The sequence below is a fragment of the Tenrec ecaudatus genome, chromosome 5, assembly GCF_050624435.1.
Source record: "Tenrec ecaudatus isolate mTenEca1 chromosome 5, mTenEca1.hap1, whole genome shotgun sequence".
In the NCBI taxonomy this organism is placed as follows: Eukaryota; Metazoa; Chordata; class Mammalia; order Afrosoricida; family Tenrecidae; genus Tenrec; species Tenrec ecaudatus.
Window position 1 is genome coordinate 36,020,919 of NC_134534.1, and position 27,896 is coordinate 36,048,814.

At 42.9% G+C, this 27,896-nt stretch overlaps 1 protein-coding gene across 4 annotated transcripts in view; it reads left to right on the forward strand.

Annotated features, from left to right (window-relative positions):
* The window catches only part of RRM2B (ribonucleotide reductase regulatory TP53 inducible subunit M2B), a 46,203-nt gene that overhangs the window by 297 nt on the left and 18,010 nt on the right, over positions 1-27,896 (forward strand). For 2 of the 4 annotated variants that reach the window (XR_012784489.1, XM_075549421.1), the window contains exons 1-6: positions 828-982; positions 12,832-12,987; positions 19,802-19,918; positions 20,910-21,043; positions 21,500-21,594; positions 23,996-24,129. Coding sequence is in view for 3 of the 4 variants with exons in the window: in XM_075549421.1 (XP_075405536.1) it covers positions 935-982; positions 12,832-12,987; positions 19,802-19,918; positions 20,910-21,043; positions 21,500-21,594; positions 23,996-24,129 (684 nt within the window). In the remaining variant the exon portion in view is untranslated. Of the gene's footprint in view, positions 1-88; positions 413-827; positions 983-12,831; positions 12,988-19,801; positions 19,919-20,909; positions 21,044-21,499; positions 21,595-23,995; positions 24,130-27,896 lie in introns of those variants that run through there. The other 2 variants (XM_075549423.1, XM_075549422.1) reach the window with 2 other exon arrangements.

The window sequence follows — 27,896 nt, forward strand, 5'->3', positions numbered from 1 at the left end:
CCCTTGAAGCGGGGCGGTGCAGTGGGCGGGGCCTGGCGAGTGGACCGGTCTGGTTGAGTGGGGAGGGGCGAGGGTGGCAGAGGTCGGCGGGGCCTTAAGGTGTCAGGAAGCGACCGTTTGTACAACGGAACCACACGCTGCCCACTCCTGCGCATGTTTTCTTCTGTTCGAGCCCACTGCTGCAGCCACAGTATGTCAGTCCATCTTGTCAAGGGCCTTCCTCTTTTCGCTGACCCTCTACTTTGCCAAGATGTCTTTCTCCGGGGACTGATCTCTTGATTACTTGTCCAAAGTAGTGAGACGAACTCTTTCCATCCTTGCCTCCAGCTGCATTCTGGATGTACGTCTTCCGAGACAGATCTGTGTTATCTTTTGACGGCCCGTGGTACATGGACTATCCTTCGCCAGCACCGTAAGTAGTCAAGAGTATTAATTCTTCTTTGGTCTTCCTTATTCATGTCCAACTTGCATGTGCATATGAGGCCATGGACAATACCGTGGCTTGGGTCAGGCGCACCTCCGTCCTCACTTTTGGAGAGCTTGTGCAGCAGATTTACCTACTGCAATGCGTCGTTTGTCCTCTTATTTCCATAAGCATTGATAGTGGATCCAATCTTTAAAGTGAGGCCGGTGAATTAGGGCGGGGCGGGGCGGGGCGGGGCGGGGCCGCCCTGAGGGGAGGTCCGCTCCGTGCCCCGGGCAGGGGCGGTGACGCAGGCTACGTCCTCCAATGGGCCGGCGGAAGGCGGGGCCGCCGTGCACGGGGCGTGGCCTGGGATGCGAGTGGGGCGGGGCCGTGTGGGGCGGGCCCCGGGTCCCCGAGGCTGGGGGCGGGGCGCGCTTGCGGAAGGCTCCACTGTGTGGTGGCGCCGGGCGGTTGCGCGCTGGCTCGCTGGCTGCGCGTAGCGGTCGTGGTTCGGTCGGAGTCTGCGCGATGGGCGATTCGGGAAGGCTGGAAGCGGCCCGGCCCGAGGAGGGGGAGGTGAGTGCGCCGGCCTCTCGGGCCCCGACAGCCACGCCTAGTCTGTAGGTTGCGAGTCGCCGTGAAGACTGACAGGTTGCGGGGCCGCTGTGGGGACTCTCCGGTTGCCCTCAGGAAGCCGGGGCAGGCCCGGCGAGCGCCCTCGACGAAGCGTGCGGCCCCTGGGGCCCCTGGGGAGCGGTGACGAGGGTGCAGGGTTTCCGCTCCGCTGCCCTGCTCGGGGGCCCGGCAAAGGGCCACGCTCCGAGGCGCACCCCTAATTTGCCCTCCCCCCACCCCGCCCCCGGTCGCCTGGCGGACACGGGAAATTGAGACGGGCGAAGAAGGGGGTAGTAGAGAAGAGAGAGGGGAAGGAGACCGGAAAGGCTCCTCACAGTGGAAAAATTAGGCTTCCTGGGTCTTTGAGGTCTCACTTTCATCATCGTTCCAGTTATCCCGCCCTTACGGATGATTAAATACATGCGTGCCAAGTGCCACGGAAGTTGTGTTGTTGTTGCTAGGCGCCCGCGAGTCGGTTTCGACCCACAGCTGCCCCGAGTACAACGAAGGGTAACAGCGCCCCGCCCTGAGCCATCCCGAGCGTGTTGTTGCAGCCCGGGTCAGGCCCACCTTGTGAACACTTTGCTCTTTAGCACTTTGGGTCTTCCGACAGGCATTTGCCCAACACAGTACCTACTCTGAATTCTCCAGTGCTGCTTCCTTGAGGGTTGATCGTGGATCCAAGTAAAATGAAATCCCTGATAACTTCAGTCTTTTCTCTGTTTAGCGTGATGCTGTCGGTTCATTTGTGTTTTTTGCTTGCTTTATGCTGAACTATAACCCTTATTGAAGGCTTTGATCTTCGTAAGTGCTTCAAGCCTTCCTTGCTTTTAGCAAGCAAGATTGCGTTATCTGCAAGGTGATTGAATTTTCCTCCCATCCTAATGAGCCCTACTTCTTCATTGAGCCCAGTGCCTGAAATTACTTGCTCAGCATTCAGATTGAATAAGTATGGCGAAAACATACAGCCTTGACACACCATACCTGATTTTAAACCACAAAGTATCCCCGTGTTCTCTAAAGTCTGCCTCTTGGTATAGAGGGGGTACCCCGTGGGTTAGGATACCCCCCCAAAATCCTGAAAACCTTGCTGGGTGTATCTTTCACAGTACACATGTATCCGCTAGGCAAGCATCAAGCAACTGACTCTGAGTTCATGCCCTCAGTGGTATCGCCTATGAAGATTCGCTCTGGTCACAGTGAATTTTTTTTGTAAAAATAGTTTTGCTAGAACCTTGGTTTTCTTGTGATGGCCTATTTAAGAGACACTGTTGTGATGTTGAACACAGCTTACACGGACGCGCTATGGGGAAAAACTCAAGTGTTCTAGTGGCTTTCTCATTTCAATAAAGGTGAACTGTCACTGATGACAAGCGTCGTTCTGGAAGTCCATCAGTGTCCCAGATGAAAATGTCGGCAACATTAGTGCACTGTGCTCGAAGACTGACGGCTGCGGACCATTGAAGAGATGGGCACGTTATCTAGAGGATCTGGGAGGTCGGCCCAGCGAATTTTAACAGAAGATTTGGAAATGAGAAGGATCACTGCAAAATTTGTACTTCAGGTTCTGATTGACCAGGAAAAAGAGCATCGAATGGAAACATGCCATGTTTTGAAAGTACAGCTCTGAAGTGACCCAGACATTTTTTCCAAGGTCATTACTGGTGACAAGACATGGTGCTATTCTTAGGACCCGGAAATCAAACATCAGTCAAGCCAGTGGAAGACACCATGGGCACCTTGCCCTCAAAAAATTGTCAAGAGAAAGCAAAAATCCAGACTAAGTTCATTTGCTTTTTTGATGTGAGGGAGATAATGCATTTGGAGTTTGTTCCACCAGGTCATACTGTTACTCGAACTTTCTATTTAGAGATTCTGAAAAAATTATGTGACAGTGTATGACAAAAAAGGCCTGATTTGTGGCGGACGGGGGACTGTTTTTGCCACCATGACAATGCACCTGCTGATGCAGCCATCTCAGGGTGTCAGTTTTTGGCAAAAAACAGCATGCCTCTCTTGCCCCATACACCTTGCTTACCTGACCTCACTCTGCGAATTCTTTTTGTTTCTACAAATGAAGACATGAAAGGACAGATTTGAAGAGGTAGAAGAGGTGAAGAAAAATACGAGGGAGGTCTGTCAGCCATCCAAAGGAGTTTGAAAAATGTTTTCAAGAATGGAATCACAGATTTGGCAAATGTATTTAAGTGTAGTGGAGTGTACTTTGAAGGTGATAAGGTTTTGTAAAAAAAAAAATTTACATACCTTAGGGAAAAAAATTCCAGTTGGGGGGGTGCGTACCCCCTTGTATGCACAGGTTCTGTATGCACAGAAATGTTTGGAGTTAACATCCTTTACAAAGCTGTCGGTCTTTTGTTATAATTCCCACACTTGAATGCCTTTGCACAGTCAAAACAAAAGTTATAAGTGCCTAACAAACCTAAGTTACCATGCTCATGCCTTCTGCCTCAGTGACAGAAGTACCTAGTAATAGTGGATAAATTGAGATTTACCTGACAGCAGGGTTGATTAGTGAGTTGTTTTATATTTCTCTATAATTTTTATATCTTGTTATTTTTTAATACCTTTAAATCACTTCTATACAAAGGAACTGATTTTTTACTTCTGTTGAACTCATTGCTGTTTATGATTTAATATTGTCAGTATTTAGAGGAAAATCTTAGAACTCACGTTTAGCCCAGCAAATCCTTTTAGAAAGGTTTAGGGCTAGATTTTATTTTGAATTTTTAAATATCCAGCAACTATTTAAATCCTTTCAAATAGTTTTCTTTTGCAACTTACTGCCACTGAGGTGAAGTGAGTCCGAATCATAGCAACCCTATAGGACAGAGTAGAATTATCTCTGTGGGTTGCTAGGTTTCATATCTTTATGGAAGCTGACTTTCATTTTTCTCCAGAGGAGTCCTGATAGTGTAGTGAGTTATAGCCTTGGAAACCCACAGAGGAATTTCTACATTGTGTTAGAGGGTTGACTTCCACTCCATGGCAGTTTTGGTCATTTATTTTTTGTTTAATCAAACTCTGCAAGACCAGCAAGCCAACCCACCAGATACCCGGAGAGAGAATGGTGAGACTATCTGCATTGATGGAGATTTACTCTCGGAAACCCTGGGGATCGGTTCTACTCAGTCCTGTAGGGTCACTATAAGTCAGAACCTACTTGACAGTAGTAGCAGGATCAGGTAATCCAGACATTTCTCTTTGTGCTCATGTCTCTATCAGTTGTTACGGTCTAGAAGTCTTATGTATTACCCTCCCTCAGTGGTACAGACCCACAAAGACAAGGGCAAAAATTTTAGCTCTCAAATAAATGTGAGTGCTCATCTGGTCCAAGAGTTTTTAATTGAGATGCAAGAATACCTTAAGCACCTTCATTCTCTACATTCATTCTCCTTGTGATAGGTAAACGAGGGCCACCTGCATCAGATTGCCAGAAGTCCTTTGTTAACTGAACCTGTAGGTTACTGGACCCACTGCAGACTCACTGAATCACATCTCTTGGAATGAATCTGGGGTCTGTGTTTTCAGAAGCACTTCAGGGGAACCACTACAGAGTCCAGGACCCAAACCACTGCCGTGAGTTTACTCTGATGCATAGCAACCCTAGGGAACATTTCTGACTACGGAGCAGATCGCTACGTCTTAGAGTAGCTGGTGTGCTTGAACTGCCAATCATGACGTTAGCAGTTGAGTGCTTAGTGGATTGCACTACCAGGACTCCATAAAGAAGCTTAACAGGAAGTCACGAGGGAAGGAAAGAGGAGCTGATACCAAGGTCTCAAATAGAAAGTAAATGTTTATTAAATGATGATGGCAGCATATGCACAAATGCTTGATACAATTGATATGTGGAATGTTATGAGTTCCCATAAATTGATTTAAAAAAGAAAAAAGGAGATCATGAGTTTCTTGGATTGATATGTAGATTTTGTATGTGCAGATGTGAGCCTCCGGAGAGAAAGCTTCATAGCTTTCAATTCGTCGGTCCAAGTAAAGTATTAACTCGTATGTAAGGAAGTTTAAACAGGAACGGTTAAGTAGCATCCCTAAGACCATATAACTCAGTAGTCATCCAACTCTAAAGCCAAACACTTCCTTCTAGATCAAGATCCATTAGCTTTTTCTGTGAGTGTGAGAATGAGAATGACCAAACCAGTGGGATACTGATCTATAGTTTTATTAGTTTGTCCAAGTAAAATATTAACTCATATGTAATAATGCCCATAAAAACAGGGCTTTGACTGTGACTCATGGCATTGCTATACAGGGTCTCCAAGACTGTTTTAAATCTTTATAATAGCAGACAGCCTCACCTGTGCAACTGAAGGGTTTGCGTAGCTACCTGGGTCTAACTCCTAGCTGCACCAGGGTTCTTTTTGACCACACCAGCATCCACAAATGCCGTCCGAGCTTAGGAAAAGAGAAGTGAGGCACACACACAAGTAGAGAAACGGGATGGATGGGAAACGACAGCCATGCAGATTGCAAGCCCACACCAGGTCTGGGGAGAGCGGGAGAGCTAGTTGGGGAATCTTAACCTAGGTGGATGTTTTGACATGTCCTTTTGGGACCTTGAGACCAGACACTGAGGCAGGCAGAACTTAAAAGTGCATTCTGGGAGAGACAGTGGACTCTTGCCAAGGATTGGCAACTGAAATTAGCTCTGCTGCTCATCACTTCACACCTGTGCAGCCACAACCCCGTGGAGTCTGCTGCCTAGTTCGTTTTACCACATTACCAAGTCATCCTGCCAGTGGCTTAGTGCAGATCAGTAAGCCAGTGTCGATTTGGGTTCTTGAAAGTAAACTACATGGTTTAAAGTATGGGTTATTTTCTTAGGATTCCTCTCATTAATCAGTTTTCAACTACCAGTTCACATCACTTAAAGAGGGCCTCTCAAATATTACTGGTTACTAGTGGGTTTCCCCCTGCTCCCTTTTAATTTTGTTTTGGAACAACAAATTCAACAGAATTTATCATTGCCATTTTAATGGCCTACCAGTGAAGCTGGGGGCCCTGGTAGCTTAGTGAGTTATGTGTTGGGTTACTAACCGCAAGTTTGGCAGTTTGCAACCACCAGCTTGCCCCTTGGGAGCAAGATGAGACTTTCTATTCTGGTAAAGAGTTATAGTTTTGGAAACCCGAAGAGGCATTTCTGCCCTGACCTGTAGGGTCACCTTGATGGCGGAGAATTTAAGTTTTTTTGAGTGACAGGTTAAGTAGAGAGCAAGATAGAGAAGAAAAAGACACCTAGAACATGAGAGCTATGCAACCTTAGACTATTTATTTAGTTTATCTGAGCCTTGAATTACAATATGGGCTACACAACTTTTAATATTTTTTTAATCTTTAAAAATTTTTAATATTTTTAATAAATCATTTTATTGGGGCTCATACAACTCTTAATACAATCCATACACACATCAATTGAGTAAAGCACCCTTATACATTCATTGCCCTCGTCATTCTCAAAATTCGCCTTCCACTTGGGTTCCTGGAATCAGCTCATTTTCCACTTTTTCCCCTCCTCAATATTCTTAAAATAAAGAGTAAATACCTTTAAAAAGAGAGAGAGCCCTGGAGGCACCAGTTCATGCACTAGTTAGTGGTTTCTCAAGCAGATGTAAAAGATAGACTTTGAACGTTTGGGACACCCTGGAAGAAACCACAGTTTCTCAGAGCACAGGGAACAACTCCTTGGGCTGTGTGACGTCACGAAGTGTCCTCTGCCTTCCTTTCTGCGTTCATTCCCTTCCAGTGGCCCCAAGGTGAACCAAACTCACTCCCCTGAGTCAATTCTGAATCATTGCCACCTACAGCACCGAGGTCCACTTGCCCTTGTGGGTTTCTAAGGCTGCCAGTCTTCCTGGGAACAGATAGCTGCATCTTCCTTTGACAGAGGGCCTGGTAGGTCTGAACCTACTAACCTTGCCACTAGCAGTCCAGTGTGTAACCAGGGCTCCTTGCCTCAATCTCAAACCCTTCGAAAGCCATCTGTAATTCTTTTAAAGTGGCATAGACAGTCTTGCCTTTTTTGTATCGTGTGTTTCCTCTTCTGGTAGGAGTCCTTGGGTCAGGGTTCTAGGAGGGCACCCTAGAGAGCTTAGGGTTTCGGGGACTAGGACCCCCATGAAAGTGTGCTAAAATGTGTTCATGCTTTTTTTCTAAGCATCATGAGAGTAGGTCAGTCATCTGAAGGCTATTTCAAATGTTTTATGTAGATTTAACCTGATCTTCTCATTGCAAAATCTTTCATAATACAATCCTAATTCCCCTTCTTAACACATATTCTATCAGGATGGAATAGAAAGAATGTATAGACAAATGTGACCTTTGTCAGTCTTTAGCAGTTTCATGGATCCTGACACTGGTCAACTTGCCAGCGTTTAAGAATTCCTTCTTCCAGGGGCAGGGTTGTTGGTGCCAGAAAGTGACTGCTCTTTGGTGCCTTTCCCAACATTCAATATCCCCTACATAGCAAATATAGTACAAGTAAAGAATTTCAACTCTGATATATACTTGCACCTCCATTACGACACCCCTGAAAGAATACTGCGGGCCCCAGGATGCGGTGAAGTGATGGAAGCACCGAAGAGCCACAGGAAGAGCAGCGTGGCCAGGATAGGTCTGAAATGGTCACCAGTCACCGCCCTCTCCTTTGTAACATGGCATCAATTCCAGCTTATCCCAAGTTTGTTGGAATATTTCCCTTTTAAGCTTCTGTAGCAGTTCTTGAATGCGAGTTCTTCGAGGGCAGTCATATGAGGATATTGATTGATCATATAATAATTATAACTACAGACAGTTCTTAGAGCTTAAGAATATAGGGACTAAAAAAAGAATATAGGGACTTTTAACAGGTCAGCCAGCCTCAAACCCCAACCCATTGCTGTGAGGTTAATTCCAACTCACACTAGCCGTATAGTACAGAGCAGAACTCAGTAGGGTTTCCGAGACTGTAATCTTTTTTAAATCATTTTATTGGGGGCTCATATAACTCTTACCACAATCCATACATACATCCATTGTGTCAAGCACATTTTCCCCTCCCTCCCCTCTCCCCTTTCTCTCATGAACCCTTGATAATTTATAAATTATTTTTATTTTGTCATATCTTACACTGTCCAGCATCTCCCTTCACCATTTCCTGTTGTCCATCCCCCAGGGAAGAGGTTATATGTAGATTCCTGTAATCGGTTCCCCCTTTCGACTCTACCCTGCCTCCACCCTCCTGGTATCACCACTCTCAGCACTGGTCCTGAAGGGATCATCTGTCCTGGATTCCCTGTGTTTCCAGTTCCTATCTGTACCAGTGTACATGCTCTAGTCTAGGCAGATTTATAAGGTAGAACTGGGATCATGATAGTGGGGGAAGGGGAGGAAGCATTTTGGAATTAGAGAAAAGTTGTATATTTTATTGTTGCTACACTGCACCCTGACTGGCTCGTCTCCTCCCCACAACCCTTCTGTAAGGGGATGTCCAGTTGCCTACAGATGGGTTTTAGGTCCCCAATCTGTACTCCTTCATTCACAATGATTTGGTTTTTTTGTTCTTTACTGCCTCATACCTGATCCCTTCGACAACTCGTGATCACACAGGCTGGTGTGCTTCTTCCAGGTGGGCTTTGTTGCTTCTGAGCTACATGGTTGCTTGTTTACCTTCAAGCCTTTAGACTGCAGACACTATATCTTTTGATAACTAGAACCATCAGCTTTCTTCAGCACTTTTGCTTATGCATCCATTTGTCTTCAGCAATCATATTGGGAAAGTGAGCACACAATGATATGATCTTTTGTTCTTTGATAACTGATCCCTTCGGCACCTCGTGATCACACAGGCTGGTGTGCTTCTTCCAGGTGAGCTTTGTTGCTTCTCAGCTAGATGGCAGCTTGTTTATCTTCAAGTCTTTAAGATCCTAGATGCTATGTCTTTTGACAGTTGGGCTCCATCCGCTTTCTTCACCATATTTGCTTATGCACCCGCTGATTGCGTTGTGAAAATGAGCATCATGGAATGCCAGTTTAATAGAACAAAGTGTTCTTGCATTGAGGGAGTACTTGAGTGGAGGCCCAATGTTGATCTGCTACCTTAATACTAAACCTATAAATATATGCACATAGATCTATTTCCTTATCATCATATATAAATATATTTACATATGTACATGTCTTTATTTAGACCTCCATAAATGCCCTTTGCCTCCTAGTTTTTTCCTCTATTTCCTTTTACTTTCCTCTTGTCCCACTATCATGCTCACCTTTCATTTGAGTTTCATTAATTCCTCTTGGTTACATTACCCTTGATCACACCCTACCAGGCCTCCTGTACCATCCTCACCACAACTTTGGATCACTTGTTGTTCCTTTGTCCCTGGGTTTGTTAATACCACTTCCTTTCTCCCCACCTCACCCTCTTTCATGTCCCTCCGGAACTGTTGGTCCTGTTGTTTTCTCCAGATTGTTCATCCAGCCTATCTTATTTAGACAGATCTGTGGAGATAATAACATGCACAAAAACAAGACAGTAAAACAAAGCAACAAAAGAAAACAAGACAACAACAAGCCAAGACACAAAAAACAAAGGAAAGCTTGTTGTTAGTTCAAAGACTGTTTGTTGGCCTTTGGGATTGTTTGCCAGTCGAGGCTGATGGGGGGTGCCAAGCCCCGGCCCCAAAGTCTATTTTTGGTATTCCCTAGGGACTTCGTTGCCCTGTTCCCCTTGCTGTTCTGTTGCACCCCCTTGCTGTTTTGCCTCGGTGTGGCGGGATCAGATCGGGCTCAGTTCCTACACTTGTCTCCAGGGCTGTGGGTCAGTGAGGGATCTTGTGTCTCTTAGTGGGGCCGGTCATATGGTCTTCTCTGTGGATTGGCTGCTCTGAGGGGATATCGTCCTCAAGGCCTGGTGGGCCAGGATGTGCTCCACTTTCCTCCTCCCCCTTCATTTGCTCCCATGTACTCTGATCAGACATGTCCCTCTCTCTGAGCTGCAGCTTCAGTGCTGTCCTGTGAAATAAATTTTTCTGGGGTCGAGACTAATCTTTACAGACAACCTCATCTTTTCTCCCAACCTAGAGGCTGGTCTATTTGAACTGCTGACCTTACTCCACCACCAGGGCTACTCAGAAACACAGCTGTAGTCAATAATCACACTACTGTAACCGTGTATAACTATAATAATTTAGAAAGTGTATAGCACTTGAGAATGTACAAAGACATTAACAAATGGGAGCTTTATAACAGTGCTTTGAAATAACTATGGCAGAAAATACATGTAATTTGCAGATGGTGATACCCAGATTTGATGACTTGCATGAGAACATGGCTAATATTATGTCCTTATTATAAAAGAAAGCAGTTTTACATGAGAGAGAATCATCTGGCGTAACGTGGTCATTGGGTTCCCACCAAGATATGTTGTAGAGGTGCCAGTTCCCCAAATGCCGCTTTTGAGCCTTGCTTTCTTCTGCCTTACCATTCTCGTGTGAAGCACATTCTCTGCAGTCGCATGCCCTTGTCACGTAAGTGATTTTCACTTGGAAAAGCATGTGGAGAGCTAGTGCCGTTTGAGATGATATCAGTTTATGTTTTGGAAACTTAGCTAAAAGCTACTGCCTTAAACTTTATCACTTTGACTTTTTTTTTCACTAGTCTTGAGTTACATTGACTCTTCCAATTCTATATACATGCAAGTTATTTTTTCCCCTTTGCTTTTCCTAGGACTCAAATTAGGTGTTTCTCCCCCTCCCCTCCCCGCCTCTCCCCACCATTTCATTGGTTATGTCACTGCTATTTGTTAAATTATTTTTGTTAGTAAGACATAGAAGTTTATAGTTTCTTTATCCTTAGTTCTTCTCATTGTTTTGAATTATGGGTTGTAGTTGTAGACTGGCCCTATTCCAGCCTGTTACCCACACAGACATGTAGCTTAAGGCAAGGCCATGATTCAGACATTTCTCAGTTCTAATCTTATTTCTGCTACTTATTAGTTGAGTGATTCTGGGTCTATTATCTACCCCACCAAGGGTTAGTTTCCCCATCAGTAAAATGAAAATCACTTTACCCATTTTGACACGGTCATATGGATTCAGTGGATCATGTTGGCCAAGCACCTGTGGGGACTGGGCTCAAAAGCTACCTCATTGCCAGACCTGAAGGCCTTGCTTTGATGTGTGTTTCCTGCCCTTGTGCGTGGAACAGTTGTTCAGTATCTTGGACTTCCTCCAAGACTGGAGGCTGTTAATGGTGCACTGACTAAATAACAAAATTAATCAGCTAAATGCAGGAGCATCTCCATTTTAAAAATTTGCTCAAATATTTGTAAATATTCATTAGTATCAGAGGCTGTACTAGGCTTGAGGAATTCCACCTGGATAAAGACAGATTTAAGTCACATGAAGCCTAGTCTTGAGCAGTGCTTCGTAAAGTGGCCAGTACCTCCCCCTGCAGGGGATGGAGGCCGTGGGGGGTAGTGTTAAACCAATCCAGGAGCTGCAAAAGCAAATGCCTGTCCTTTATCTCGGGCTATAGTACAAGTTTTAATTATAGGGGGGTGGTGGAGGGACACAGTAATTTTTTTAAGGGTGCAGTAGGCCAAATAAGTTTGGAAACTTATGGTCTAGAGCAGTGGTTCTCAACCTTCCTAATGCTGCAACCCTTTAATATAGTTCCTCATGTTGTGGTGAACCCAACCATAAAATTATTTTCGTTGCTACTTCATAACTGTAAGTTTGCTACTGTTATGAATCATCATGTAAATATCTGATATGCAGGATGTATTTTCATTGTTAAAAATTGAACATAATTAAAGCATAGTGATTAATCACAAAAACAATATGTAATTATATATTGTGAAACATGTATTTCTAATGACAAATAAATGAAATTTTGTCTTGAAGCATGGTGTAGCCTGGGTAACAGTCTTCACCCCCGGTACTTGGATGTGGGTGTATCTGCATGTGGGCAGGCCGCCTGGAGATGGATAGAGGAGCGGTGTCTCGGTTCCACAGACCGTCAGAAAGATGTGCTTTCCAATGGTCTTAGGCGACCCCTGTGAAAGGGTTGTTTGACTCCCGAAGGGGTCACGACCCACAGGTTGAGAACCACTAGCCTAGAGCCTACAGATAAGTAAGGTATTAATTGCCATGAGAGATGTGCTATGTTAGGGTAAAGGAAGCACCGTGTTTAAGTGAGGTACCTAATCCTAGCCTTTCGGTTGGAAGTGAGGTGTAGGGGTGCTCAGAGGAGGCTTGATTTCAGTGTGTATAGTTGTCGCACTATTGTAATCTGGACATATATTGAATTAGTCAGAGGACGAGCTGCATTCTTTGCTCTTGCTGATAATGTGATCCCCTCTCTTGCTTCTCGATGGGCTCATTTTCTACAGAGAGCAGGCTGCCGTGCCAGTGACTCCTGTTCACAAGTAGGTGAATCCTATCAGCATCTTCCCCCACGCTCTTACCCATACCCATGCATGGAAAGGTCGTTGGGCAGGGGTTAAAGCAGCATTCTCCACCTGTGGTCATGACCCCTTTGGGGGTCGAATGACCCTTTCATAGGGGTTGCCTGATTCATAGCAGTAGCAAAATGACAGTGATGAAGTAGCAATGAAAATAATGTGATGGTTGTGGGGTGGGGGCTGGTCACTACCACATAAAGAACTGTCTGAAAGGGCTGTGGCTTGAGGAAAGTGGAGAAGCACTGAGTCAGAGATTTTGGCTAGAAGAGCCACGTGAAATCACTCACTGCCTCTTCAATTACATTAAAAAGTGGTTTGTACTTTATTCCTAAAGAGCTTATCTTCAGATGCCAATGAAAATGAAGAGAAGTCACATGACGAGCCACTCCTTAGAAAGAGTTCTCGCCGATTTGTCATCTTTCCGATCCAGTACCCTGATATTTGGAAGATGTACAAGCAGGCGCAGGCGTCCTTCTGGACAGCAGAAGAGGTAAGAGTCGCTGTCACCTCGCCTAGTGTTCTACAGTGTTTGTGTTCTTGTCTTCTGGTATGTGGTACTTGGACAATTTTAACTGAGATTATGTTAACTCGGTTGTCTAAGATGCTTTGAATTCTGGAGGCAAAATACAGTGTCCTCCAATGTTTTATACGAACAAGTTTCCTGTTTCGAAAACAGCTTCTCATCCTGATTGCTTTTCATATCTAATACAACATTTCCTGCTTTTAAATATATCTTGGTTTTCTGTGGCCATATACGGGTTATCGATACCGATGGCCAGCAGGCTAAGTGACATGGCAGCGTTGCTACAGCCGAAAACACAGGGAAGGCTCGGTAGCCTTTCTCATCTGGGAGCCGTGGCTGCTGTGCAGAGGGAGCAATCACTCGGAGAGTCAGTCCTTGCAGGCAGGCAGCGAACACACTCACTGCTGACTGAGCTTGCCAGCTTGGTTTGCAGTGCTCCTTCCAGTCTGCCTCCACTGCCAGCCACATCAGCCTGGCACGCCTGCCATGAACAGAAGGACAGCTGAAGAATGCTCTCTGTTGGTGCCACGTTTTCCATCTTGGAAATGAGTTGAAAGAACACAGACTGGTTTGGATAGGACAGTGCATGGGACTGCACAGTGGTCTCCTCAAACAATGGCTTCAGACCAGTTCAGTCATGGCCAACAAAGCGAAATTTGAACAAGCTGAATTTTCAAAATTTGAGTGAAGCAGGATAATAACAGAAGTGGAAAAGTTATTGGAACTGGAAGGGGGGGGAGGCTTGGGAAGCAACACAATGAGCCCTTTGAGGAGCCTGCTGCAGGGGATGGGATTAATACCAGGACTGTGGTATAATTGGCTGCCATCTTGAAGCAAGGCCATCCTGCTTCCCACACTGCTGGCCCTATGGCTACCGTGGAGCACACTCACAGCCCTGTTTTCTGTGGCAAAGTTGGAGTTTCTAGCAGGGCGCTGGCCTGTCATTTTCTCTGGTTCTGGATACCGTTCTGGTTTCCCCACCTTTTACAAATTAAGAGTCCATTCTGATTTTGCTTCGTTGGCCACGACTACTAAACTGGGAAGAAGTGGTTCGAAACCCTGTAGTGGACACATCATTAGTCTTCACCTCTGAACATGATGAATGATACCTGGTTTGAGTCTGTACATACACACACATACATATATATGGGGGCTTCATAAAGCTCCTGAAAATTTTCCAGTATCTTTTAATCTAGCTTTTTCATGAACTTTTGAAACCCCTCATAAGTATATGGACATGTGTTGATTGCCTTTGAATCAGTTCCAGCTCATAATGACCCCATGTGTACAGCTAGAACTGCTCCATGGAGTTTTCCAAGAATGTGGCCTTTTGGGAGCAGATCCCCAACCCTGTCTTCTAGGGCACCTCTAAGTGGGTTTGAACTGCCAACCTCTTGACTGGTATGTAGTGCTTAGCCCTTTGCATCATCCAGGGTTAGGGATAGATAGGCAGGTAAACACACACATAATATATGTATTGCTATAGAGATTATCTATATATTGCTCTAGAGATTGATACTATATATGTAAACACATACTGTTAAAGTGTAGGCTCTAGAACCGGGGTCCTCAAACTACAGCCCGCGGGCCACATGCAACCCGCCGGGGACATTTATCTGGCCCGCTGGGTGTTTTTGCTGCCGCTGCCTGTCCTGCTTAGCAGCCAACTCGTCCAGTGTGTATAGGAATTTGTTCATATTTTTTTTAAAACTCTGTACGGCCCGCCAATGGTCTGAGGGTCAGTGAACTGGCCCTTGTTTAAAAAGTGTGAGGACCCCTACTCTAGATCATAAGATATCCCAAACTTATTTGGCCGACTGCCTTCTTTTCAGGGGAAAAAAAAAATCACTGAGTGCCCTGCCAGCAATGAAAAACGTTTGTACTATAGTCCATAATTCAGGGGCTTCTGCAGCCCCTTTGGATTGTTCAAGACCCCAGGGGTGCTATCACCCAGTTTGAGAAACACTGCTCTAGAGCCAGACTACCTAGACAGAAAACCTGGCTTCACTGTTATTAGCTGTGTACTTGGGAAGACCCCTTCATCTCTCTCTCTCTGTGATTCCTCGTTGTAAACTGGACTAACAGCACCTGGCTCACTGCCTTATAAAAACTAATGAGACATTTAGAATGATACTCCATACTCAGTAGGCACTAAATAAATGTAAGCTATTAATTTACACATACAACTCCTGGAAGGCATTTTTTTAAAACAATTTATTAGGGGCTCATACAACTCTTATCACAGTCCCTACATATACATACATCAATTGTATAAAGCACATCTGTACATTCTTTGCCCTAATTATTTTTTTCTCCTCTTTTCTTTTTTTACATTTTATTAGGGACTCATACAACTCTTATCACAATCCATACATATACATACATCAATTGTATAAAGCACATCCATACATTCCCTGCCCCAATCATTCTCAAAGCATTTGCTCTCCACTTAAGCCCTTTGCATCAGGTCCTCTTTTTTTTTTCCCCTCCCTTCCCGCTCCCCCCTCCCTCATGAGCCCTTGGTAATTTACACATTGTTATTTTGTCATATCTTGCCCTATCCGGAGTCTCCCTTCCCCCCTTCTCTGCTGTCCCTCTCCCAGGGAGGAACATTTTTAAAATGTTCTGTTATACTAATTTTACCCACTTATCCATTTGTATTGTGTTGTTACATTGTCAACATACTTGCTATATTGTAGCTGTGTTGAACAACAACCCAGTGTGTTCATATGGGGCTGTGCTCAGCACACCTGTCTTTAACCGCCTGTGGTTTTACAAAGTACTTAAACAGGGTTAAGAGAACAAATGGTTAAAAAAACAAGTGGAGTACACAGGTGGCCATTTTAGTTACCAGTTGAACGTTATTTCTGATGTTTTTATTTCTTGAATTTTACAGTTCTTTGCATCTTTTAAGAAATGTATTGAACTATAAGAACTATTACTATTAAAATACTTAAAACATACAAGCTGGTACATGTTTTGTAGGCAGCTTATAAGAATAATCAAATACTTTGAAAGAAAGATCTTTTGGTTCAAATATTGTTCATTTAAAAATGATGTGCATTACAATTTAATGAGATTTAGACACCTTTATTTTATTAATGGTTTGTTTAACTTAATCCTCAAATATTACTGATGATCAGAAACCTAATTCAGAAAGCAGAAAGTATGGGGATTTTTTTTAAATCCATTTAAGAAAAGTTTGGAATCAGGACATTTTGATAGTGGAATTGAAATATTTGGCTCAAATGAGGAAAAGCTAGGCAGAGAATCTTACATTTCAGGTGATAGGATTCTAATTCTAAATGATACTCAAAATTAAAAAACTCCTTTGAATGAGAAGGAGGTAGATTCTGTAAATGCAAAATGAATGATGCGCAATGTAATATAAATAAGTGGTCAGAGGGTTAAGCTGAAAGTATAGTACTTATAAACAAGCATATTACAATTAACATTTAATATCAGGAATATAATATATGAGAACCATGAAGATGTCCCTCACTTAAACCTGAGCTGAGATTTTCATAGAACAGAACTTGATTGTTACATTTTTTGTATCTTCAAAGATTTGTACATATAGTCCCCTCTCTCTGTTTCACTTATCTCTAACACTGAGCTTAGTGTCTGTCATGTAGCATGTAGTATGTATTCATTTAAAATAATAAGTTAATTGGAAAATAATTTTAGAATGATGGATTATTAAAATGATGGAGCATTAGTCTTCTTTGGAAAGGTTAAAAAATGAGGTTAGAATAAATAGACAAGGAAGACAAAGGACAATTGCTTATTTCAAATGCTTACAGGGATATTGTGAAACATGAAGAGATTGTTCTGAGACAACATGATATCTATAAGGTACATTTAAAGACAAGTTTTAAATTGTAGATGCTGCCAAACTCTAGACTGCATATCTCTCAAATCCCAGGACTAGTTCTAATGAACCTTTTAAATATTTTTGTTTCTAGAGTAAGTCATGCCTATACATTGCTTTGAAACTCTGGTAGTTACTTGCCTAACCTTATTTCTGGTATAAAATTAGATTTCAAAAACCAATACCAAATTTAGTGCCATCAAACCAATTCTAACACATTGCAACTCTAGGCAGAGTTACTCCTTAGAATTTCCAAGATTGTATGTAAATCATTATAGGAGAAGACAGCCTCATCTTTCTCCTATGCTGTGGCTAGTGGATTTAAACTGCTGACCTTGTGGTTGGCAGCCCAATGCATACCCTACAGCTCCTTAAAAGTACATTAGCTGAAAGTAAAGTGATAGTTGTAATTGATTTACAGATGCTTATTATGTCTAAGGAGTCTAGGTGGCACTGTAAGATAGGCATTGGGTGACCAGCCCACAAGGGCAGCAGTGCAAATTACTAGCCACTGGGAGGGAGAATGGTAAGGCTGTGTGCGAGTGCCCCATGAGCCAGAATTGGCCATGACCGTGCGTTTGGGAGGGTGGAGGGATTATCTGCCTGGGAGTCCTTGGGGGTTGTTAGCAGTTAATACCCCAGACTTCTAGCAAAAGGTTGAAAATTTGAATGTACCCAGAAGTACCTTAGAAGAATGGCCTGGTGATCTGTTTCCCCCAAAATTGCCATTGGAATCCCTGTGGAGCACAGTTCTGCTCTGATACACATGGGGTCCCTCTGAGCCGGAAACAGCAGCATCTGGGCCTAGACTAGCTAACAATAAGAAGAGCATTACATAAAACACACATGGATTCAATCCCTGTAATGGATAACTTTTCATGAAACTTGAATGTTCATGTTCTTATTTTAAATCATTTTATTGGGGGGATCCTACAACTCTTATCACAACCCACACATCCAACCATCGTGTCAAGCACATTTGTACATTTGTTGTCATCATCATTCTCAAAACATTTGCTTTCTACTTGAGCCCTTCTTATTTGTCTTACTATTTTTTAATTGCTTTATTAGGGGCTCATGCAATTCTTTTCACAATCCATACATACATCAATTATGTAAAGCACATTTGTACATTCATTGCCCTCATCATTCTCAAAAAGATTGCTCTCCACTTAAGCCCCTAGCATCAGGTCCTCATTTTTTCCCTTCCCTCCCCTCTTGCCCTTCCCTCATGAACCCTTGATAATTTATAAATTATTTTGTCATATCTTGCCCCATCCAACATCTCCCTTTACCCACTTTTCTGTTGTCCATCCCACAGGGAGGAGGTCACATGTAGATACTTGTAATCAGTTCCCCCTTTCAAACCCACCCTTCCTCTACCCTCCCAGTATTGCCACTCACACCACTGGTCCTGAAGGGATCATCTACCCTGGATTTCCTGTGTTTCCAGTTTCTATCTGTACCAGTGTATATTCTCTGATTTAGCCAGACTTGCAAGGTAGAACTGGGATCATTATAGTGTGGGGAGGGGAGCATTTAAGAACTAGAGGAAAGTTGTATTTTTCATTGTTGCTAGCTACATCGCACCCTCACTGGCTCCTCTCTTCCCTGAGACCCTTCTGTAAGGGGGTGTCCAGTGGCCTACTTGAGTGGGGGCCCAATGTCCTTCTACTACCTTTATGCCAAACCTATAAATATATGCACAGAGATCTATTTCCCCATCCTAATATGTAAATATATTTACATATTAACATGTCTTTATCTAGATCTCTATAAATGCCCTTTGCCTCCCAGTTCTTTCCTCTATTTCCTTTGACTTTCCTCCTGTCATGCTCAGACCCCACCAGGGTTTCAGCAGTTCCTCTTGGTTACATAACCCTTGATCATGCCCTACCAAGCCTCCCACACCCTTCTCACCACCGATTTGGGTCACTTATTATTCCCTTGTCCCTGGGTTTGTTAACACTACTTCCTTTCCCTCCACCTCCCCCTCTCTTATGTCCTCCCTGGAATTGTCGGTCCCATTGTTTTCTCCTCCAAATTGTTCATCCAGCCTATCTTATTTAGACAGACCTGCGGAGATAGTAACATGCACAAAAGCAAGACAGAGCAAAACCAAGCAATAATATACAACAAAACAACAACAAACCAATGACAAAAAAAACCAAAACACAACAAGAAAGAAAAGCTTGTAGTTAGTTCAAGGATTGTTTTTTGGCCCTTAGAAGTGTTTTCCGGTCCAATCTGTTGGGGCACCATGCCCTGGCCCCAAAGTCCACCTTCAGCATTCCCTGGGGACCTCGCCGCTCCATTGCCTTGCTGTTCTGTTGCACCCCTTAGTGTTTTCCCTCAGTGTGGCGGGATCAGATCAGGTGCAATTCCCACACTGTGTCTCAGGTGTTGTCCCTGTAGGGCTGTGAGTCAGTGAGGGGCGTCATGTCTCACAGTGGGGCCGGCCATGTGGTCCTCTCTGTCGATTGGCTGCTCTAATTGGGAACATTGTCCTCAATGCCTTGTGGGCCATGATGTGCTACACTCTCTCCTCCTCCCACTTTATCTGCTCCTGTGTGCTCCCATCAGATATGTCCCTCTCCCAGAGCTGCAGATTCAGTGCCGTCCTTCGAAAAATTCTTCTGGGGAGAGGAGCAGGTATCCACTTAGTAGTTGGCATTGGGGCTGACCCCCCCATCATTTTAATATTTTTAAAGTGCATTGTGTTCAGTGTATTTCTCAGCTAGAAAATCAGATTCCTTCATCATGTTTTTGCCTATTTTGTTTCTTTTTTCATAGTTTACCAATAATGAGAACCACCCTCCTCAACTTTGGGGGTGAAAGTTAGTTTTCTAAATGTTTTAGGAAGAATTTAGCTGCAAGTTAAAATTCTTGAAAACAATCTTTTTATTTCAGGTTGACTTATCAAAGGATCTCCCTCACTGGAACAAGCTGAAATCAAATGAGAAGTGTTTTATCTCTCACATCTTAGCTTTTTTTGCAGCCAGTGATGGAATTGTAAATGAAAACTTGGTAAGAGTTTTGTTTTATTTTACTCTTGTCCCCAGTCCACAGTTAAATGATAACAGTGGCAGTAAAGTCATTTGACGGAGCCTGAAAAAATTTTTTAAAAGATGTCAAGAGTCTAAGACCTTAGTTCATTGAAGTTTAACTCTTGAAAATATTCCTGATGAAGGTGTCAGAGTAGAAGGTCTGTTTCTGCAGGTGATCAGCAAGATATCATGAAGCCAAACATAAGCTATACCAATCAGCATTAGCCTTAATGCATAAAAGTGTGCTTGAGTTTTAACCTTAGCATCGAGAACCTGCACCTTAGTGACCTTACTGAATTCTGTATTCGAGCATTTGGTTCTGGCTCCCCGTCTCTAAACTGGAGCAGGGGTGATCAAGGGCGAGCATGCTTACTAAAGGGAATTTAAAAAATCAGAACTGTCCTCATGAACTAGAATGGGCTTCAGTAGGTGATTAACTGACTGCCTACTGCCAAACAAAAACCAGAAATGATGTAAGGCCAATTCTGCAGGGCATGGTACTTATTTTTTGGTAGATGTGCTAAAATGTGTTTGACTTATGCACATCATTTCTACCTAGCAGCACAGTTCATTTAATTACTTAAGAATACATTGTACAACTAATTTGTTGTTGAGGGGCTGATAAGTAAACAGTACTGCTTAAAGTGACCCTTAAGGTCATTTTGACCCATTTGTGGCAGGCAGGCAGTTTCAAAGTGATAATTCTTTTGCCCAGATTTTGAATACCACCCCTACTGCCATTGAGTCAATTCCAGCTCTTGGGGACCCTTTCGGACAGGGCAGCACTTCTCCTTACGATTTCTGAGACTGGAAGTCTTCTGAGAGTAGGCATTCTCATCTCTCTCCGGTGGAGCAGCTGATGCTTACCCACAGTGCCACCCCAGGTCCTAGATTCTGAATCACAGTGTTTTGTCCGGCATTTAATGAGAGCCCACAGAATTGGACACATCTGTTTTCCCTTATTTTCTTAGGTGGAGCGCTTTAGTCAGGAGGTGCAGGTTCCAGAGGCTCGCTGTTTCTATGGCTTTCAAATTCTCATCGAGAATGTTCACTCAGAGATGTACAGTTTGCTAATAGACACTTACATCAGAGATCCCAAGAAAAGGTATTATTGCTGGGATTTTATTTGTAAAGACTTCTCCTATAGGTTATTATGTAAAGAACAGAATGTACTCCCAAACTAAATGTTCAGAAAGGATTATTCAGGTCTGGGGGTTTAGGAGTATGCTTTCTGTTTCTTATCAGCATCTTGGACTAAAATGAACAAACAAACTTATATATAGAACTGGTTAATCTTCAGGCATTGTATCTTAAAAAATAGCACGGTCTGTTTAGAAACTGAACATTTTAGATTTAGTCATTTTTTATTAGGCCCTATCGAGACCTCTTTAGATTTGCGTTTCACTTTGCTTGCTCTAGTTTATAGACACATGAAATGACTGGAACACCACAGACCCCGTAGCGTGCCACACAGGCCCAGTTATTACCTCTGCGTAACCTCTGGAAATGGAGTAAGAAACCCTGGGGGATAACTTTGCCCTTTGTTGTTCTGTGTTTACAGGGAATTTTTATTCAATGCAATCGAAACAATGCCATGTGTTAAGAAAAAGGCAGATTGGGCTTTGAGATGGATAGCAGACAGAAAGTCTACTTTTGGTACGTAGCTTATGTTTATCTGTGCACTGAATTGCCACAGGTGACCTGATGCTGTTTTACAGGGGGGGGGGGGGGGCGGGACTGACTTGTATCAATCAAAGTCATAGCATGAGTCTCAATATCCCCCTTTATTGCTCTTAAAATTCATTGGAAACCTCTGATAAAGTAACCTAAAACTATTACCTACTTTAAATAATTAGAAGGTTAAGCTAAACCAAAAAACCCCACTCATTGCCATCCAGTCGATGCCAACTCATAGCAACCTTACAGGATAGGGTACAACTGGTAGGTTTCCAACATGGTTCTCTTTCTCCCGCAGAGTAGTTAGTGGTTGTGAACTGCTAACTTTGTAGTTAGCTGCCCCAAGTTTAACCACTGTACCATCATATCCGTGTATAAATTCTAGGTAAATAAAACAGCTGCATAGAATCTGATGAGTATTATAACAAGCCAGGGCTTGTACCTGCTTCTGGAATGCTTACTTAAGATTTTAAGCAAATCAAAGTGCTAGCGTTTTTCAGGGAACAAACACCCAGTTTCTGAAAAATGGTGCAGACCAACCAGAGTGAGTAATCGTTTGCCGTGACAGGCTTATTCTTCACAGGTAAAAATGTCAACAGCCTTCTGGATGAGTTGAGATCCCGTAAGGAAGTGATTTCCATTAAATCTTATTTATGGTCCCTTCTCAATAAATACTTACTCAGTTTTCTTAAAGTAGAGATTTCACTTGAATAGCTCTTTACCTGCTCCATTCTTACCAGTTTAATAACTAGTGGTCTTTCCCTGATTCTACTCATCAGGTAGGGAAGGCGATCTAAACGTTTCTAGCCTCAGGGCCCCTTTACATTCTAAAAAAGTATTGAGGACTTCAAAGGATTTTTTATTTATGTGTATTTTATCTGTTGATATCTTTGTATTAGAAATGAAAACTGGCACATTAGAAAAATGCTTATTTGATTAATAATTTTAAAATAATGCATAAGCCACTGAAGTTTAACATAAAACCATTTATGATAAAGACTCAGCCCCCAAGTTAGTGGGAAGGATGGCATGGTTTTAACTGTTTGGCAAGTGTCTTTCAAGCCTGGCACAGAAGGTGACAGCTGGATTCTCACATCTGCTCTGCCTTTTGTAGAAGGGTATTGTTAGGTTGAAGTCTGTGAATAAAATTCAGCTTCCCTCAGCGGTGTAGTTTAAAAAGGGAGAGGAGCATTTTGCTGGTTTTTTCAGATTACTGAGGGTTGATGTCCACGACTCTCTGGAAAGCTGTATGCTCCTGGAAGAATGGGAGTGAAAAAAGGCAAATGGTGATTTAGTCGTATTATGAAGAAGATTTCAACTCCCAGTCCCTATAGAGGGTCTCAGGACCCTGGACCACACCGTGAAAACCAGTGAGGTATTAAGCATGTACTATTTCAGTGAAGAAACATGTATGCTTGCTTGGTAGTTCATTTTCAGAATGAAAAAACATTGCTTCTCTGTGCACACACACACAAAAAAAAACAGCTGGAGAATTTGGGGGAGAAAACCCCTTCAGAATCCTCAGCATCGCCTAAGAGTGATTTAGGAAGCCTGGGTGGAACTGAGGAGCCTTGGTGGTACTGTGGTTAAAGTGCTAGGCTGCTGACCACAGGGTCAGCTGTTTGAACCTCTGAGCTGCTCCACGGGAGAAAAGATATGGCAGTCTGAGTTTGTGAAGGCTGACAGCCTGGGAAACTCCCTGGGGCAGTTTTGCTGTGCCCGCTCATGTGGTTTTCAGTCAGAACCAACTCGGCAGCACTGGGTTGGTGTTGGTGTCTTTTTATGGGGGTAAGCCTCAGGGGTCTGCGTTTTATTCCCAGCTGGTTCTCTCAGAGGTGGGTTGAAAAGCCCACTCAGAAACAGTGGCTTTAGAGGGGAAAGGAGGGAAACATCCATGTCCTCAATAGACTCTGAAAGTAGTGCTGGAGCCAAGGACAGCACCATGGAAATACTGTTTCCTTAGCACACACGTGTGCATGCCTTTAACCAGCTGGAGCTTACACGTGTAGGAACCACTCGCACATTAGTGTCTTTAGGTTGATACAGCAGTTCTTCCCACCCTGTACTCTCTGACTCAGGATTCTTGCCTACACGGTCCTCACCTGTGGTGCACAGCACTTCTCTGGCATCCTATCATTTTCCCAGCCACCCAGGGCTGCTACAGTCCAGTGTGACCCAGGACGAGAAGGACACAGGTAGGCTGAGAAAGCACATGCCCTACGCTGAAGACCTGTGTTCATGGTGCTAAACTGTGTGCTTGGTGCCTTGGCAAAATAGCCATGGAGCTGTAAAATAAAGCAGGACAAAAACACGTTAAATTGGAAAATGTCTGCATTGTATGATAGTTAAAGTAAAACAATTTTTTTTCTTGGTCTGGCAGGGGAAAGGGTGGTGGCTTTTGCTGCTGTAGAAGGGATTTTCTTCTCGGGATCATTTGCTGCTATATTCTGGTTAAAGAAGAGAGGTCTTATGCCTGGACTCACTTTTTCCAATGAACTCATCAGCAGAGATGAAGTAAGGATTGAAGCGTTCTTCAAATTATTTTGTATTCATATTTGATATTCATTTATTTTTCTTTCCCTTGGGACATGCTCTGGTGACACAAACCAGAACATAAACAAACTCACTACCATCAAGTTGACTGCACCTCCTAGTGACCCTCTAGGACACCAATATTACTGCCCCATCGCGTTTCTGAGATGGTAAATCTTCACATGAACAGACAGCCTCAGCTTTCCATTCCGGGCTAGCTCGTGCGTTTGAACTGCCTGACTTGTGGTTACCAGCAGCCCAGTGCGCAGCGCACAGTGCCACCAGGGCTCCTTCTGGGGACACACGCTCCTGGTAATGAAGAGAAAGCAGGGTGTCAGTCTTTGCTTTTAGGACATCGTTATTTTTTTCTTATTCCTCCTACCTAGTCTTCGTCTCTTCCACACATCCTGAAACGCCACTGTGCTCCTGGATTCCCCCCTAGGCCTCTCGCCTTTGCTGCACATGACCTGGCCGTCCCCATTTATCAACAAGTACATAACATTACCTCCTGCCCAGATCATCTTTTTGAGCGAATGTAAACTCATATGGGAAGTGCGTTTAGGAAGCTGTCTCCTGAGCATCTCTGTAACTACCTCAAGTCTGACAGTTCTCCGTTCAAACTCATCATCTTTGTCCCAGAACTGTTTGTTTGTTGTTGCCATCTCATCGAGTAAACCTACCTTCTAGCCAGACATCCCAAGTTTGAAATCCAGGCGTCATTTTCAACAGCTTCTTTTCTTTTTCTGGTCAGAAGCAATCGATAATTCAGTCTTATCTCTAGACGTCTTGATATCTTTCTTTTCATTCCCAGCACTGCTGCAGTTCAGGCCTCTCATGACCTCTTACTGTCTATATTTGGACGCTGTGCCCCTGAAGACCACCGGTGTATCCTTCACGTAGAATCTTTCCAAATTGCAAATTCTTGGTGACTTCTTTGCCTGAGGATGAAGATCAAGCCTATCAGTTGGCAAAGGGATGGTGCATGACCTTGCCCTGCCCATCTCGCCTGCAGTTCTACATCCCTGCCCTCTAGAATGTTCTCTCCTCTACTCTGCACTGTGGTTTTAGCACCCTCTCGGTGCTGCTCGGTGGTGACTCCCACCCACTGTTCCCGCTGCCAGACAGGCCCGTGCAGCTTCCTTGCCATTTTTTTCCCACCCGTTGATTGCTTTCTCGTGAAATCAACTCAGAGTTTCCTGAGAAATTGATCATTGTTTCTCTTTGTGTATCCCTTTCAAATTTGAACCTCTCTCAATTTTAGAGCCTGTTCCAAGTCTTACTCCCACTGCTCTCTGCTAGATGCAAAACTCTTACATTTAATAACTTTATTTTAAGGTAACAAGGTTAGTCTCTGTCTCATTTAAAATTTACAAAGAGTCATTAGAAATTGAGCAGATCATTGCTTCTTGGCATTTTGACTAAGATCGGGTGTAGAAATTGAGCAGATTTAGGTGATTGAAAATGAAATCTAACTAGGTGAAGTCAGAAACTCAAGACTGACACTTGGCCGCTGGTGTTTGCCTCACCCTGGTCACAGAGGTAGGAGGTAGTTACAGGCTCCATTTTCATGTTTTCAGTTCCAATCCTCTTTCCTCGTCTCTGTGGAAGTGGTTGAGAAAGGTTTTCTTCTCTAGATCAGGACATCCTAAACAGGCATTTTTAACCAACAAATCTTCACCTAGGCCAGAAATCCTGACTTCTTTCTTTTACGAGCAGTTAACGTTTGACAAAGAGACTGACTTGTTTTTTCAGCAAAATCAGAAGTTTCTAGGTCAGACTGCAGTTGGTTCAAATGGAGTTTTGAATTTAGACCTGCAGTCTTGCTGCATAGGTTATGGTGGCCAGTGGCTCTGTTTTTAAAACTCACATAACAACCTTAACAGGGTTTTGTTAAAATGCAGTGTATAAGAGTACTGTTGTTAGGTGCCCATAAAATATTTTGCATAACAATTTCATTTCATAGCTTTACATTTTAAATAATTTTTACTATAATGTCATGATTACATTAAATATTTATAGAACAAAAGGGGAAAATCACTTAAACTAGCACACAGATAACCACTTTTAATATTTCATTGTATTTGCTATTTTCTTTTTATATTTAAATCTACAAAGACATATGCAAACATAATTTTCTAATTTGAGATACTCTGTTTTTTCACATTTTTACAAATTGTGATTTTTTTAAGTCAGCAGAGTATTATAAGTATTTTTATGTCATGTATCATTTCGAAAAATAGATAATGTTCATACACAAATAGATATGTGTCTTATTCTAATGGATCAGTCTATCATTTATTTGACTAGTTTACAACTAATAGAATTCATGTTTCTGGGTTTTTGTTAGTTTTGCAGTAAATTTGTCCCAATGTTTTTTCCCCCAAACCATTTCATTGGTAGCTAATACAGATATCACTGTTTCATAGTTCAGTCGCATCAAGCAGAATTGTACAATCGCCATCACAGTCAGTTCCGGAGCATTTTCTTCCTTCTTGAACTCCTGACATCAGCTCTCTTTACCGTCTCCACTAGGCTGCCATTTTATATTATTTTCCTGAGCTAGGTCCCTAGAAGTAGAATTAGTATATTATGAGATCTGAACATTTAAAAAATCATTTTTACTTATTTTCAGATTTCTCTCCAGAAAGTTTCTAGCCATTTGCAGCCTCACTAGCAATGGGTGAACATGTCTTTTCATGTCATACCCTCAGTGCATGTGATCTTCATTAATCATTGGATAAGTTTGACAGGGATAACTGGTGTCTTGCTCCTTTTGACTTTTTTTGAATTTACTTGATTGCTACTTAGATTGGACTTTTTAATAATTTAATCACTTACCTTTTAATTTTATGTGGTTACTTATTCTGATTATTTTCCTTTTTTCCTGTCAAGATATTAATATTTCCCTTTAGCTGTAAGTTCATCTGGATTATTACTATTTTTAAAATGAACTCAAGTCTGTATTCTGTTTTCCTTACTGTTAGCCCCAGGTCATTTTTCCGTCCTAGTTTCCATCCAGGATATTCCACAGTACATTTAGTTGGCACTTCTCCTCTGCCTCCTCTTGCTGTGACAGTTCCTCAGCACTCCTTTTTCAAAGACCCTTCCAGATTGACTTTTGAATTGAAAACAAACAAAACATTCAAATCTTGATTAGATTTGAGCCAAACCTCAAAATTAAATGTCTTCCTGTATTGATTTAACACTTATGAGTACTTACTTTTATTTCTGCGTCTCAGGAATATGTAGCTAGTTTTCAGCTCTAATCAGTACTTCCTTTAACAACTTTAACAACCATTATACTCAAGTCTGGCCTATGGTCATTTGAAATATCCTCCCGAGTCAAGTCTGGGGAAGTTAGTTCAGCAGTGAATTTTCTAAGATAAGCTGTTCCAACAGGGTTTTTCCCCAGTAGTTTCTTTGGGGAATGACTAAGTCAGTAAGGGTGATTAAGTAAGTAATCCTTGAAGAATGACCTTGGATTTGAGGGTCTTACTTTCCCACTCTCTTTGGGTTTTTATTGATTTATTAACACACACACACACCCCACTCTGATATGTAATCCTTTAAGGTTTGTTCTGCTCCTTTCCTTCCTTAAAAATGATCTTTCTTTGCAGTTAAATCAGAAGCTTGAAACCCCATGGTTCTGTCTCTTCTGGCACCTTCCTCCTTTTGGTCTTAGAAACGGTTTTTCTGACCCTTGCTTTCTACCTTCTCTGGGCTGCCACAGGTCCTTGGTTATTGTAGGT